The 14,586-nt window shown below is 44.7% G+C and overlaps 2 protein-coding genes across 3 annotated transcripts; one reads left to right on the top strand and one right to left on the bottom strand.

The window, feature by feature from the left end:
- The first annotated feature begins 304 nt into the window (after positions 1–304).
- On the top strand, positions 305–6,066 carry cacfd1 (calcium channel flower domain containing 1). Of its 2 annotated transcripts, none has more exons than XM_066646403.1 (5): positions 305–797; positions 2,494–2,566; positions 3,742–3,867; positions 4,051–4,158; positions 4,740–6,066. In XM_066646403.1, exons 1-5 carry the CDS (start codon positions 689–691, stop codon positions 4,828–4,830), a joined length of 507 nt encoding a protein of 168 aa, XP_066502500.1. In that variant the 5' UTR covers positions 305–688; the 3' UTR covers positions 4,831–6,066. The 2 variants fall into 2 exon arrangements, with proteins under 2 accessions (XP_066502500.1, XP_066502501.1); XM_066646404.1 differs by lacking the exon at positions 4,740–6,066 and adding an exon at positions 4,488–4,595.
- A 2,759-nt stretch (positions 6,067–8,825) lies between these two features.
- On the bottom strand, positions 8,826–12,837 carry rexo4 (REX4 homolog, 3'-5' exonuclease). The gene is made up of 8 exons (XM_066646011.1): positions 12,345–12,837; positions 11,632–11,987; positions 11,152–11,304; positions 10,705–10,898; positions 10,361–10,449; positions 10,044–10,118; positions 9,871–9,945; positions 8,826–9,791 (listed from the first exon to the last, which is right to left on the bottom strand). Exons 1-8 carry the CDS (start codon positions 12,561–12,563, stop codon positions 9,660–9,662), a joined length of 1,293 nt encoding a protein of 430 aa, XP_066502108.1. The 5' UTR covers positions 12,564–12,837; the 3' UTR covers positions 8,826–9,659.
- Between the last annotated feature and the right edge of the window lie 1,749 nt (positions 12,838–14,586).

Below are 14,586 nucleotides of genomic sequence, written 5' to 3'. Positions count from 1 at the left end.
CCCAATGATTCCAGGTAGGCTCTGGACCCACCGCGACCCTGAATTAGATAAGCGGTTACAGATAATGAATGAATAATGGGGAAGGTTAAAAAACAATGTTTATTATAATTTAAGTTAAATTATTTTCTAGTGTTTGCGACCCTGAATTGGATAAGCGGATACAGAGAATTAATGAATGAATTAATTAATATTTTCTATCAGAAAAATGTCAAAAGGTGTGTGTGTGTTTTAATCTCTGCACAAACAAGGCGGACACTCGACTCCATTGAAGCCCAGAAGACGTCACACAGCTCAGCCCTCAGCCCCGCCCCCGCTGTGACGCAGCTGAGGGAAGCTCCTAGATCAAACAGTGGGCCGCTGAGCCGTGGAGGTCCGGAGCGCTGAGGTTCGGTTCTACGGTTCGGTTCTGCCTCTGATCGCTGCCTTACCGAGCGCGAGGGGAGCGGAGGTTCGGCTGGAGTTCGGACAATCTCCGGGTTATTCACGGTTTGGGCTGAGCCAGGACGCCGAGTATCGCGGAGATAAACACCGCACGGCTCCGGATCAGCGGGCAGCGGGTCGGACACTCACACTGACTCTGACTCGTCCGGGTGACGTTTGGTGCTGTCCGCCCTGTGCAGAAGGCGGTGGGCCCGTGTAGTTCAGAACCGGGGTGTGTGGAGGCTGTTGTGAATAATTGAGGTGAAAGATGAGCTCGGAAGAGGCCGCAGCACCAGCCAAAGACGCGGGGGACGGGGACGGGATGTCCTGGTGGTACCGCTGGATCTGTAAGATCTCCGCGGTCCTGGGCGGAATCTGTGAGTATCACCGCTGTCTTTGTCTTTGTCTTTAAACCCAGACTAACTCTTCCAGTGAGTGGCGCTGGGGGTCCTTTAAAGGTGCAGTCCTTTATTTTTTTTACCACCCGGAATGTATCAAACTGTATTTACAAAAGGCATTATTTGTATATTGTTTACATTTATCTACAAAATACGACACACATTAGACGAATAACCAACTAAAATAGATTTAGCACTGAATATTGTGTACATTCAGGCCCCTAGGTGTCAGTGTAACTGCTGTTTCATAACGTTTTAAAGTATTTTAGGAGAAAATGTCTTGACTGCTATGTAGTGTGTAATATTAATAACAATAAAAACATATACATTATTATCATTAATAATAATAATAATAATAATAATAATATATACAAAAGTATACACACAGGGGCGGCACGGTGGTGCAGCAGGTTAGTGTCGCAGTCACACAGCTCCAGGGGCCTGGAGGTTGTGGGTTCGATTCCCGCTCCGGGTGACTGTCTGTGAGGAGCGTGGTGTGTTCTCCCTGTGTCTGTGTGGGTTTCCTCCGGGTGCTCCGGTTTCCTCCCACAGTCCAAAAACACACGTTGCAGGTGGATTGGCGACTCGAAAGTGTCCGTAGGTGTGAGTGTGTGAGTGAATGTGTGTGTGTCTGTGTTGCCCTGTGAAGGACTGGCGCCCCCTCCAGGGTGTATTCCCGCCTTGCGCCCGATGATTCCAGGTAGGCTCTGGACCCACCGTGACCCTAAATTGGATAAGCGGTTACAGATAATGGATGGATGGATGGAGTATACACACAGGCAGCAAAGTGGCACTTCAGGGAGTGACAGGGTGTGTGTTACATAGTTTGTGTGTGTGAGTGAATGGGTGAGTATGTGACAGGGTGAATGTGTGAGTCACATGATGAGTGTGTGATGCTCTGTGAGACGGACTGATGCTGTCTTTTCCCGCCTTGTGCCCAGTGATTCCTAACCCTAACCCACAGCGACCCTGATGAAGTGCTTACGGAAGGTGAATGAATGAATTAATGCACACAGACACTGTCTAAAACAATCTGTGATTAATAACGAATGTGATGGACCAGAAAAGGAAAAAAATAGAGAGAGGGAAAGAAAGGAAGAGAGGAGGGAACAATGAAAAAGAAAAGCTCAGTTGCTATGGTATCGGCGTTACCGTGGTGATTCAACAATAAACGCTGTCATCATAAACAGATTTAAAGAAGGACAGGCCCAGACTCAAAAGCCCTGGTGTCCAGAATAAAACAAACACATTCGGGACAGTGGCACTGATCCGGGACCAGCACTGACTCTGAGGCAGGGTTAGTGTTAGAGACAGCTGTGAGTGAATGGCTGCACTTTTGCTTGAGTAAAAGGCACACATCGCCCCCTGGTGAACTGGAGTAGAATCTGTTCAGCTCAGTTCTGCTGATGTAAGATGGGGAAATAAAATAACACCCACAACTTATTCAGTATTGTTCAGTGGGAATACACAGTGGCAGTGTCCGGGAAGACAAGAAAACGTGTGTGTGTTAGGCGCCAGCCCCATGAATAACTCTCTGTTTTTGGGCCCATGTGCTATAACCAGTTGTTTAGGGATACTCCATCACTGTGAGAGTGTTCTCTCTGGGGGTCTCGGCCCCTCGGCTGGGGATATTTAATAACACTCACTCTCACTCTCTCTCTCTCTCTCTCTCCAGCTTGTGCGGTGATGGGGATTTGGAACTGTGTGACCGTTCACCCCTTAAACATCGCAGCCGGAGTCTGGATGGTGTGAGTACACGTTTCTCCTCCCATGTTTGTTCTTTTTTCTTCTGTTTCTTGGGAGCCACTATAATCCCAAACAGTCAGGGGTTTAAGATCTTGACTCTGTCAGGGTGTGAATTTCCTTCTCTCAGTGCAGGCTTCTTCTCTCCAGCCTCACATCCTTTCAGACCCACAGGGTTGATCTGTTATGTCAGTGGAGGAAGGATGGACACAGCTGTGTGTGTTCAGGTCTGAAGTATCTAAAGAGATGTCTTTCTTTAGGCGAGACATCAGTGGGGTGTCCCCACACAGCAGGATTTCTGAGATAACTCGCGCCCAATGTGTGGGAACTGTCCAATAGAAATGTCTATTTACCCTTTCTTCTATGGTTTAGGCTGGACTTTGTTTGACCCTGTTTTTATGGGTATTGTGTATAAAGACCACTGCACTGGATGGTAAAAAGACATGGGTCTAAAGCCCCTCTCACACCTGCCACGTTTCCCAGGACTGTTACGGATTTTACTCGGAGGAGCTGTGTGTGTAACATTTTCCCAGACATTCCCTGGATTTTATCCTGTCATCCAAGTGACACCCGTGTGAACAGAGCCGGGAATGTTCCAGAGAATCGCTCTGTATCTTGTACATTTGCTGCACAGGCTCCGCCCCCTGCCTGTACCACTTGCTGCACAGCCCCCGCCTACTGTCTGAACCACATGACGCACAGTCCCCGCCCCTGTCTGAATCACATGCTGTATAGGCTCTGCCCCCTGCCTGAACCACATGCTGTATAGGCTCCACCCCCTGTCTGAACCACATGACGCACAGCCCCCGCCCCCTGCCTGAACCACATGCTGTAAGGCTCCGCCCCCTGTCAGAACCACGCTGCACAGGCACTGCCCCCTATCTGAACCACATGACGCACAGCCCCCGCCCCCTGTCTGAACCACATGCTGCAAAGCTCCGCCCCCTGTCAGAACCACGCTGCACAGGCACTGCCCCCTGTCTGAACCATGGGGAACACTTCCAGCTGTGAGAACCCGTCTGTCACTGAACATCTCCAGTTGTGTCGACGTAAAAGAACAACTCTGGGAAATCTCCAGACCTGATTCTCGAGAGTTTTTCCAGAGTTCATATGTGAAAAGGTTTAGTGACTCTAAGATTGTTCTTTTTGTGATTGTGTGTGTGTCCGTGTGTGTCCTCAGGCTGACCGCATGCGTGTTGCTTATCTGCGAAGTGCCGTTTTGTTGTCAGTTTGTGGAGTTTGCGAACACTGTGGCGGACCGCGCAGACCGGATGCGGCCGTGGCACAAAGCTCTGCTCTACTGCGGGTGAGTGATTGGGTGAGATCAGAGTACAGTGCTGGTGAGGGAGGGAGGACAGACTCTTTTGCTCGGTGAGACTGAGATTCCAGGGATCTCACAGTAACAGGTTTAACTCTTGAAGTGCTGGACCACTCTGAGACCGTCTGTGCCATAGTCTCACTCTCTTCTTTCTCTCTCTCTCCTCCACAGGATGGCGCTCTTTCCGGTTTTTCTGAGTCTGACCCTCACCACTCTGTTTGGGAACGCCATCGCCTTTGCCACAGGAGTTCTGTATGGACTCGCTTCCCTCGGCAAAAAGTGAGAAAGTCCCCAGACAGGATCATAGCCACATTAGGCTCATACTGATATCAGAAATGTAATGTGATATTCACATAAACCTGAGATTGTCTGTGTGTGTTTGGGTTTGGTTCTACAGCGAGGGTTTAGTGAACACACACAGATGAAGAAAACACTGCTGTGAATGAATGAACATGGTGCAGAAAATTATGAATAATAATAAATATCTTCTTTCTTCTCTCCATTTAATTAAAACATTTGTTTTACCCTGATTTTATGATTAATACAATTTACTTAAATTCTCCTTGTTTATATTTTAATCGTCTATTATATGTTTTAACACACTGTAGACACTGTCCCTCGCTCATGTCTCTCTAAAACACTGACTCACTCACACATTTAACTCCAAATCTCTCTCTCTCTCTCTACCTCCTCCTTCCTTTTTATTTCTCTGCCCCTACATTTTTCTGTTGTATTCTTCCTTCCATTTCTCTTTTATATTCCTTCTTTCTTTCTATCTTTCTCTATTTTTGTGTCTCTCTTTCCCTCTCCCTCTTCTCTCCTCCCTTCTTTCTGTCTCTCTCTCTCTCTCACTCACACAGGGGAGATGCAGTCAGCTATGCCCGGCTCCAGCACCAGAAACAGGCAGATGAAGAAAAACTAGCCGGAACTACAGATGGCACAGCTCCGTGACCCTCCACCGCCACCTTCTCTTCCGTTATCTCGCGCTGTCCTACCTCTCCCATCCCTCTCTCCCTGTTTTACAGTTTTGGGTGATTTTTGTGACTTTATTTATGTGGAGTTTATTTTTTTCCTGGAGTTGATTTCTTCTTCCTGAGAGTTGTTTTTTTGTGCTGTTTTGTTTTGAAAGGTCACTCTGGTTCGGTTGTATTTATAGGTCAGTAATCGGAGGTGTGGAGAAGCTAGTTACGTTTACTCACGTACTACGAAATACTTCAGCAAATAGAATTTAGAATTTTCTGCATTTTTTGAGCCGATACGTTTTCTGAAGTATTTTTAATTTAATTGTAATCACAGTTTACGCCCAGAGAACATTTTCCTTGAGTGTGGATCTGAGCTGCTCTGCTCGCCTCTGAAATGGGCAGAATATCCCCGACATGTTTCCACAGATCCAGTGTCCACCCCCACAGACATAGAGGAATAGAGGAACTCTATTCAAAAGAGACATACCCTACCCCGGAAGAACAAGGCGGCCTTACCTCTACGCAAGGGGGACCTCCCCCGTCACTCTACAGTCAGGAGAGACCTGATCAGCTCTGAACATTTTGTCTGATTCAGGATCAGGCTTCAGACAAATAAATTCTCTCGCTTACAGGAAGGTCGCCTTCTTCCTCCAGGTTTGTGTTTCCTTGACAACACCCCCCCACCCCACTTTCCTGTGACACACGTCTGCTGTCCATCTCTCATTTCCATGGTTACACTGTTACACACTATGGGTCCTGCGAGTGCTCTACCAAAACTCTCCGTCCATTAAAATACACTACATGCCAAATGTTTATGGACACTTGCTTATCCAAATTTTCACCTGCTGTTGAAACATTGCTGTGAGGGTCTGATGGCATTGAGCCACAAGGGCATTAGTTTATTCAGGTACTGGATGATTTACTACGTTCTCCAACTTGTCCCAAAGGGTTTGAATGGAGCACCATCCCTCCAGACCACCGGGGGCAGCCTAGCTCTCTAACAACCTACTCCAGAGTGCCCTGATTCATTTCCTGTTTTTTTTTTTTTTCAATGTAGGTAATAGACTCTTTGTTTACAGTTGAGCATGTATGTCTTCAAGGGTGAAAGTTAAATCAGCTGAGTTGACTCAGTGAAGGGAGTGGGCAGCCAGTACATAGTGACGGACCTTGACTTTCCTTCTTCAGTGAAAGTGCATGTGGTTGTTGTGGGCACTCATGAGTGTCTTCATGGGCACTCATGAGTGTCTTCACTGCGTAATTGACCCGTGTGTTAATGACACCGGTCCTCCCTTGTGCGGTTTTGTGTGCGATCCTCTCACTAGCCTGCCTTTTAATGCTATGCTACACTTTCTGCTGCAAAACGTTTCTCATGATTGAAGTGAAGAATGTATGTTTGCTGTGCTAATGCTGCTCTAACTGTAAAACACTTGCTGTCTCCTGCAAAAGGGAGGGGGTTTAGAGTGAGTGGGGGGCGTCTAGTGTAGTGTCTTTCACTTCGGCTACAGAGTGTGCACGGTTGAGAAGCATTGTCTTCAATTCGAAGTCCACCTTTCAACATGGATTCACTGTAGATCAGTGTGCACAGTGAGTGAGAGTGATCTGGTCTGAAATGGTGCCTAGCTGAACACACCCACATGGGGCCTGTAAGGGCAGCCCAGCTGGGGACTAGCAAGTTTTGTCCATGGGTTAAATGTTTGTAAACATTTAGATGCCCTCCAGGGTCAGTGATGGGTCCAGGTTGTGTTAAACATTGAGCTGATATGAGCAACTTATGTGAAAACACTACACCGCTCTAAATTAAGACCACACACTCTAGACCCACGTGGACCCCAGGGTGTGTTATGGGCTGTTCATGTTCCACCTGTGTCCTGCAAATAACCATGTATAAACCCACCTCCAAAGCCCCCTCTCCACCCATGGGCCCCACTAAGTCATAATGGCTGGAATGATCACTTAGAGAAAATGAGATTTCAACAGCCATTCTTTAAGATACTAAGCTAGAATTTGGAACTGAGCGCCTTGTGAAGAAGGTGAATGTATACGCGAAGGCTAGCCTGAGGTTAGCATTCTGCTAGCCTCTTTGTTAGCCTGTTGTATTAATGTTTAGCTTTCTGCGCCCATATCAGGGACGCCTTTGTGTGCACGTTTGGGACTCTAGCCTTCTCCTAAAGCCATCTTATACCAAGGTTCCTGACCCGAAGGGCTCTTTTTTTATAATCTGAGAATGACTCTTACCTGTACTCTGTGATGGTGTGATGTTTGTGTTTGGGTGATATTCGTTAGCCGAGTTTGTGATTAGCTTTTGAGTTCTATCAGATTGGACTGGGTTTGCCAGTCTGGAGTTGCTTACTGTATGTAGCTGCAATATATTTTACTAAAGGTATTTTAACAGCATTATTGTACCACAACAAACCAAATATCAGGTACAGTCTGAAGTGTGGGTCTGAGGACAAGCCTCTGAGTTAAAAATGTGGTCAAAGTAATGTCCAACTCTTTTTGTCACGTACAGATACCTCTGAATATGAAACCTAGTACGTAGAACCACAAATGTAAAAATAAGAATGGGTATTCTCTGAATCTAATTCTCCCAATGACAGGTGACCCTCAGCTCCACAAATCTCCACCTAACCCACAGCAAGAGTTCAGACTCGACCAGCAGATCATTGTGAAATTCCTAGATTACCTTATCTTTTTAGTCTCCTAGCCCTGTTCCTCCATCATACCTTCCTCAGGAGCTTGGAGTAGGGAACTCACTAAACTCTGCATTGTGGAGGAGCCCCAGACTGAGACAATTTATCCATGACTCTAACATGCAATTTGAACTTAGCAAGCTAGGTGTATTTAAACAGAAAATGTGGCCTTCTTGGACTAAGAGTGAAAGAATACTTTGAGTGGTAGCTCTATGTCACTGGACCTGTATTTCTGTATTTACATTGTGTACATCTGTGTTCTCACTCAGGACACAAACCCAAACACATTGTACAAAATGCATGCTGCTAATTCCTACTGACGCAAAATCCAAGTTTGTTTCTGTCGAATACTGACCAAAAAAAAAAAGTCTTACATTTTGAGGCTTTTTATTTCATTACTATGAACTGAGCCAACACTGCAAAGCTAAATGTGAAGGTGGCTAACTTTAGAAGCTACAACCTTCCAAACCCTGCAGTCTGCCACGCTCCAAATTCTTAACACTAAAAAAATAACAAAAAACTTTAAGCAGGCATGGGCCAGTTAGCTTAGCTGCTGAACCAAGCTAACCATGCTTATTAGCTACGTTAGCATTGCTGTGTAATGCTAATCCTCAACTCAGAGGTCAGTGGGAAAGAGACTGAAGTGAAAGGGAAAAGCTACAGATATCAAGGATTTTAAGCATGATTAAAAAGTTAACAGGTGAATCTCCTGTTTCCTGTCTTCAGACTGTGTTTAAATGTGTGTGTTGCATGTGTGTAGAATTGTTCTGGGTTGATGTGTCTACATTATAAAGAAAAACAAACTGGAACTTGTTTTTTCAGACAAATTTTGGTGTTTGTTAACTCTTTGTGAATTACAGAATAAACTTATCTACCTTTTATTTGTTTTCTGGACATTTTCCCTTTTTAGATGAAAACACTGCCTAAGGGTGGGGTGCTGGAAAAATCTACAGAAGTGGCACAGTTCGGAGTACTGACCCTCCATACATGAGGCCAACATTTAACTCACAGACAAATCTCACTGCCCATGCAGCAAAATCAGTGTATGGATGAGGAACATGTTTCAAAAGTCTTTATTTAGTACTGTTAAGCATTAGTTGCTGAAGCTGTGAAAAACGTCAGAATTTAGCATCACTGAGCTAAGACCAATCTCACACGCTAAGGATTAGCTCCTGAAAAAAAACATCACTTGTTAAAGACCAGTGTGTTGTTGTTGTGATTGATTTTTTTTAAGTTTTTTGATTGAATCAGTTTGGGTACTCAATCTACATATATTTTATATTACATCAATGGGCATAAAACTTACAAGAGGTCATTGAATACTTGTGAGAATAACGGTTTGTGAGATTAAATACACAACGAAACCCACTGTATTAGCATACCAGAGTCACAAAATGAGTCATTCACAGGAGAATTGCACATTTCATTAAATTTTATATTTTATATTCACAATAAAGTCAGACATTCCTCTGAACCAGAAGAGGGGAAAGGATCTGGAGAAGCAAGATATTTGATGCAAAAAGACACTGAGCCCTAATATTCAAATTTATACAAAATCCAGCAATGAAACATACTGAAAACTCTACTTTCCACATCACTGACCTGCAGATGTGCCTGAGAAACACCTTTGAAACTTGTAATTCTTAAACCGAGTGTTACACCAACCAACACTGATGAAAGACATTGTTTATTATATCAAAACCACAATTTCAAAGAGTGACATTTTTACAGCGTGCAAGCTTGAAGTTCTGATAACTGGGTAAACTGATTATTCAGAAGCAGCCAAACTGCCCTTCTGTCACAACCCTCAATCTTCAAGTCAAAATAATGTGGTGAACTATAAACAGTCAACACTGAAAAGGAATTTTCCTCCAACAAACAAAGGGCACTTTCACTATATTCCACTCTGATGTTGCAGTTCTGACTGGGAAAAGCTTTCTGTAAAACACTGTAGAGACGGTGGTGTGATTTTGATCCTGCTTATTTCTCTGGTCCTAAGACAGTGAAACGTCATTGGTTTTCTCCCGAGGACGGTGTACAGCATCACACGTGTGTTCTGTAACAGTGTCTGAGTCACACCTCAGCAGCTCGGCGGTTTCCAGCTGTTCTGAGTTTTTGGAGCATCTCTCTAATCAGCTGTTGGCTCAGGTTTGTGAGAGGACTTTTTGGTGTTGCTCTGACCCCTGGTGGCCTTAATCTCCGCCTCCCACCGCGACTTCACCAGTGTGTACAACCGCATAGTGGCTTGGGCATCCTGGACCTGTAACACACACACACACAATATAAGAGCATGTCCACAGATATTTAACATATTTCTGTTCACACAAGGGAATACGTACAGAGGAGTGTTCGCCCTGCTGCACTTTCACGTTCAAAACCTCTCTACACAGCACTCTGAGCGCAGGACGAGAACTCTGAGAAATATCAGAGAGAGAGAGAGAGATGTGAAATGCTTATTATGATCCATCAAATCAATAGATATTATAAAGATTATTTCATATATTTTATATACTTTTGCAATCGCCTTAAATGGCTTGTATTTCTGTGTATCTCTGATGTTTTTCTTTGGATGATCCAATAGCAAAATCTGCACAAAAAGAAAACAAAACAAATCAGAATGAGGAATAGATTTATATCATGAGTCACCACTCTACTAGTTTAATCTACTACCCTCAGCCTTCAGTTATACGGGATGGACTCCTGTCTGGTTAGAAAGAAAACCTGTAACCACACCGGCACTTTACGTAAAAGAAGTGGGACCCCTGATTTATATCAATAAATTTATATGAAACAACACACGGCATGTGTCTGAACTGAAGTGTACTGGACCTTTAAGTCATTATGAATGGCATGTCCCACTAATATTCTTCCTTTCAGAATCGCGGCCACTTCCTTCTGCACTGTCCTGATGTCCTCTCCTGAAAACACAATTATTAAATTATTAAAACAGTTAATATTTAATAAACAATCATTAAAACATCTCTTTTAAAAACAGTGTGTAGTTAAATGGAATGAACGACAAATGTGGTGTTCTGAGGTTGTGTCAGAAAACATTAACTTGTGTGTGTGTGTGTAGGGGGTTTTAGCCTGCTGCTGTTACCCTGCTAAAAGGCCCACATGTATACATCTTCCTGCAACAAAGACAGAGAACCCCACATCCATCTCTCTCTCACCTTTCTCGATGTCTGCGGGTCGAATGCCGCTGACGGCCGTTCTGTAGTCGGTCACCGTCTCCGTGGGTTTGACATATTTGTCGTAGACGCATTTACCAAACTGATTTACGATGGAGACTCGCGCCAGCATGCTCTCCTCTTTCTCAGGTCCCACACCCACCATCTCACAGTCCATAGCCACAGCCCGCGTCAATCTGCCCAAAGAAGGAATGCAGAGGAAAAGGGGTTAAAAGTTTAAAAGACCAATGGCGTGTTGATGTTTTTTTATTTGGTCATTTGCAATTTCCATGTATCTGCCCGGGCTGTTCTTCCACCGTCTCAAGAGACGATCGGCAGGACACCAGCAGGAGATTTAGGGGTATGTTTGATCCCTAGGGATTCCACAGCCCTCGGGGACCCTCTCAGTCAGTCACCCTCTCAACCACGGCAGGAGTTTTAAATGTTTACCCGTCAAAAGCGCGCTCCTTCACCAACGCTTTCTCTGTACTCTCAACGCTGCTCTTCATCAAACCGTTCTTCTTCCTCATAATGTCTGCCGCCTCAGAGCCCAGCGTGGCCTCGATGTCATCAGGGTCAACGTCATCAAACCAGATATCCGGCCTGCACGAGAGAGAGAGAGAGAGAGAGAGAGAGAGAGAGAGAGAGAGAGAGAGAGAGAGAGAGTAGTGCTTAATGATATTTTATAACACTGTTAACAATCTGCACAAGCATTAAAAGGGGACACACCCTGATCAGCCACAAAAATAATCAGTGCAGCGCCCCCTGTGTGAGTGATCACACACTTGCCTTGTCACTAACGCTCACACACTCCTCCTACCGACTTTGGGCTGAGGTAGGATACCCACACAGACACAGGGAGAACGTGTCTGACCGTTAAATATAAAAATAATATAAATAATCATTAAGTTCATTAAGAGATTTACTCACTCCGGTGTCTGTTTCTCCTCCTCCTCTACTTTCTTCTTTTTGTTTATGGATTTCTGCGTCCTGTCCCCGCTGTCCTCTGTCTTCCTCTTCTGAGCTTGGTGCAGTTTATCAGCTGAAGAAAGTTTCCCGTTGTTCTGAGCTCCTTTCTTATCTGCTCTCTCCGTTTTCCCTCCGTCTGACGCCTTACTGCTTTTCCTCTGGGGTCCAGGACCAGGTTTATTTTTGTCTAGATCTTGTTTTTGTCCAGTTTTGGGGATGCTTTTGTTTGTAGAGGACTGAGGCTTCGGGTCTTTAGACTTCTCCTCCCCCCTCTTATCGCTCTGCTCTGGTCCGGGGGTCTGCTTTGAGCCGAGAACCTAAAGAAAAGGGAAAGGAAAATAACAACAAAAAAATTATATATATATTTTTTTTCAAAATATAAATGTTGATATGAACTTTTTTCAGGTGTTAAATTGGTTTCATTTTCTTCTCCTGATCCAAGGTAATCCTGACTCTGGGGTGGCAGGCTTCTACTACTTCAGTGTCCATTTCTTTTACTGAGGGCCGGGTTCTTCTCTCCAGCTCCACATCCTTTCAGACCCACTGAGCTGGGCTGTATTCTCACACTGGAAGTATGATTTTTGGGTCTTTGAGCTGCCGACACGAGCCACATAGAAGTGTGTAGGCCTGAGAGAGAGAGAGTGTGTGTGTGTGTGTGTCTGTGTGTAACTCACACTAAGAAGTGTTTTCCAGTTTGCTGAAAACTCCTGAGCATCTTTAGGTGGCAGCGGCAGTGTTTTCTTCTTTTTTTGTTTCTTCTCCGTGCGTTTGAAGAAGAAGCTCCTTTTCTTTTCTGCACTTTTCTCTCCTGCTCTGGGACCGCAACCTTCTCCTGATTCTGCTGCAAGCTTCGGCTTCAATTTAGACATTTTTACAGAAAGCCCTAAAAACATAAACTCGAACAGAACTAAAGTATAAATGTGCTTTTCTGCAGTCGTTACATCACTGACACTCACTCGTTCACGTCGTCTACTCTTCAACTCACCCCTCAATTCTTCAACTCCTCACTCCTTCACCCCTCAATTCTTCAACTCCTCACTCCTTCACCCCTCAATTCTTCAACTCCTCACTCCTTCACCCCTCTATTCCTCAACACCTCACTCCTTCACCCCTCTATTCCTCAACACCTCACTCCCTACTCTTCAACTCCTCACCCCTCTATTCTTCAACTCCTCACTCCTTCACCCCTCTATTCTTCAACTCCTCACTCCCTACTCTTCAACTCCTCACCCCTCTATTCTTCAACTCCTCACTCCTTCACCCCTCTATTCTTCAACTCCTCACTCCCTACTCTTCAACTCCTCACTCCCTATTCTTCAACTCCTCACTCCTTCACCCCTCTATTCTTCAACTCCTCACTCCTTCACCCCTCTATTCTTCAACACCTCACACTGTCACTCCTCTATTCTTCAACTCCTCACTCCTTCACCCCTCTATTCTTCAACTCCTCACTCCTTCACCCCTCTATTCTTCAACACCTCACACTGTCACTCCTCTATTCTTCAAAACCTCACACTGTCACTCCTCTATTCTTCAACTCCTCACTTTACTCACACCTCTATTCTTCAACTCCTCACTCCTTCACTCCTCCCGAGAGCCCCTAAACCTGTCATTACTCCAGAAGCACACAGAGGGCGGAGGCTGGTGCTAAAGTTACAGTCTGGTAAAACAACCCCGTTTTAAAGAACGCGCGAGTGAAGAAAATAAAACACAGAGCGTTAAACTTAGTCTCAGCCTCGCGACAACCACGCTGACCCCGTTGTGTGTTACAGTCAAAGCGGCTCGGGGGATCAGAGTGCGACGGACGAGAGTTCCGGACCGAAGTGAAGGAGGTTGTGAAAGTGACGTCGCTTCCTGTGTTTTAAATGTACACAAATTGATTAATATAATATCAGAGAGATTAACATGTTTTCTGTTTTATGTTAACACGTATAATATATACTCTACTATAAAGAGTATTGTAGTGGACATCATCCATACTTTTCAGTAGTGTGTGATGTTTATTTTGTTTTTATGGAGAACCGCCACTAGATGTCACTATTTACTGAAGTGGTTGTGTTCCTTTACAGCATCTGAAACTGCAGCTTTCATCACCGTCATCATCTTTTCCGCTTAATTCACTTCATGGACGTCGTTTGCAGCTTTCACTTAATGTCCTCTTTTTTAGACTTAAAAAATGTCCGGGTGGAATTTCACAAACGTCCGGGATTTTGTTTTTCTAGAGCTTACATAGAATTTCGAGAAGCGTTTCGTTCACAAACTAGTCCCGCCCTCCCCTACTCCGATTGGTTCGCTTGAGTGAGAAGGGGGCGTGGTGAAGTAGCCTAAAATCTTCTGATTGGACGGTCTGACTGTAGAGCTACCGTTATTGGTCGATAACCTTCTCTGTAAACTTTTAATTGGTCAGTCTGCACGTCAGTAGTACTATATTAGTACTATAGTACTATTTACTATATAAATATATATTCTTCTGTTGTCCACTTTCTCAGCTCCACTGTCCACTCCAGTCACTCTGTAGTTGTACAGTTATATACTGCAGTCCACCTGTTGCTTTGCATACTTTGTTAACCCCCTTTCCTTCACAACCGAGGACCCCCAGAGTAGGCATGATTTGGGTGTTGAGTCATTCTCAGCGCTGCAGTGACTGACGTGGTGGTGTGGAGAGGAGTGGATTAGACACAGCAGTACTAATGGATTATTTAAAACCCTCTGTGTTACTGCTAGACTGAGAATATTCCACCAACAAAAACATCCAACCGACAACGTCCTGTCCACTCAAGAAGGTCTAGATGAGCTTCTCTCTCTCTGACTTTACAAGGTGGACTAAGAAGGTAGGAGTGTCTGAATGGCCACAGGGTTTAAAAACTCCAGCAGCACTACTGTGTCTGATCCACTTGTACCAGCAAAAAATGTTTT

The sequence above is a fragment of the Hoplias malabaricus genome, chromosome 15, assembly GCF_029633855.1.
Source record: "Hoplias malabaricus isolate fHopMal1 chromosome 15, fHopMal1.hap1, whole genome shotgun sequence".
Lineage (NCBI taxonomy): Eukaryota > Metazoa > Chordata > Actinopteri > Characiformes > Erythrinidae > Hoplias > Hoplias malabaricus.
This window is presented reverse-complemented; position numbering and strand designations above follow the sequence as displayed.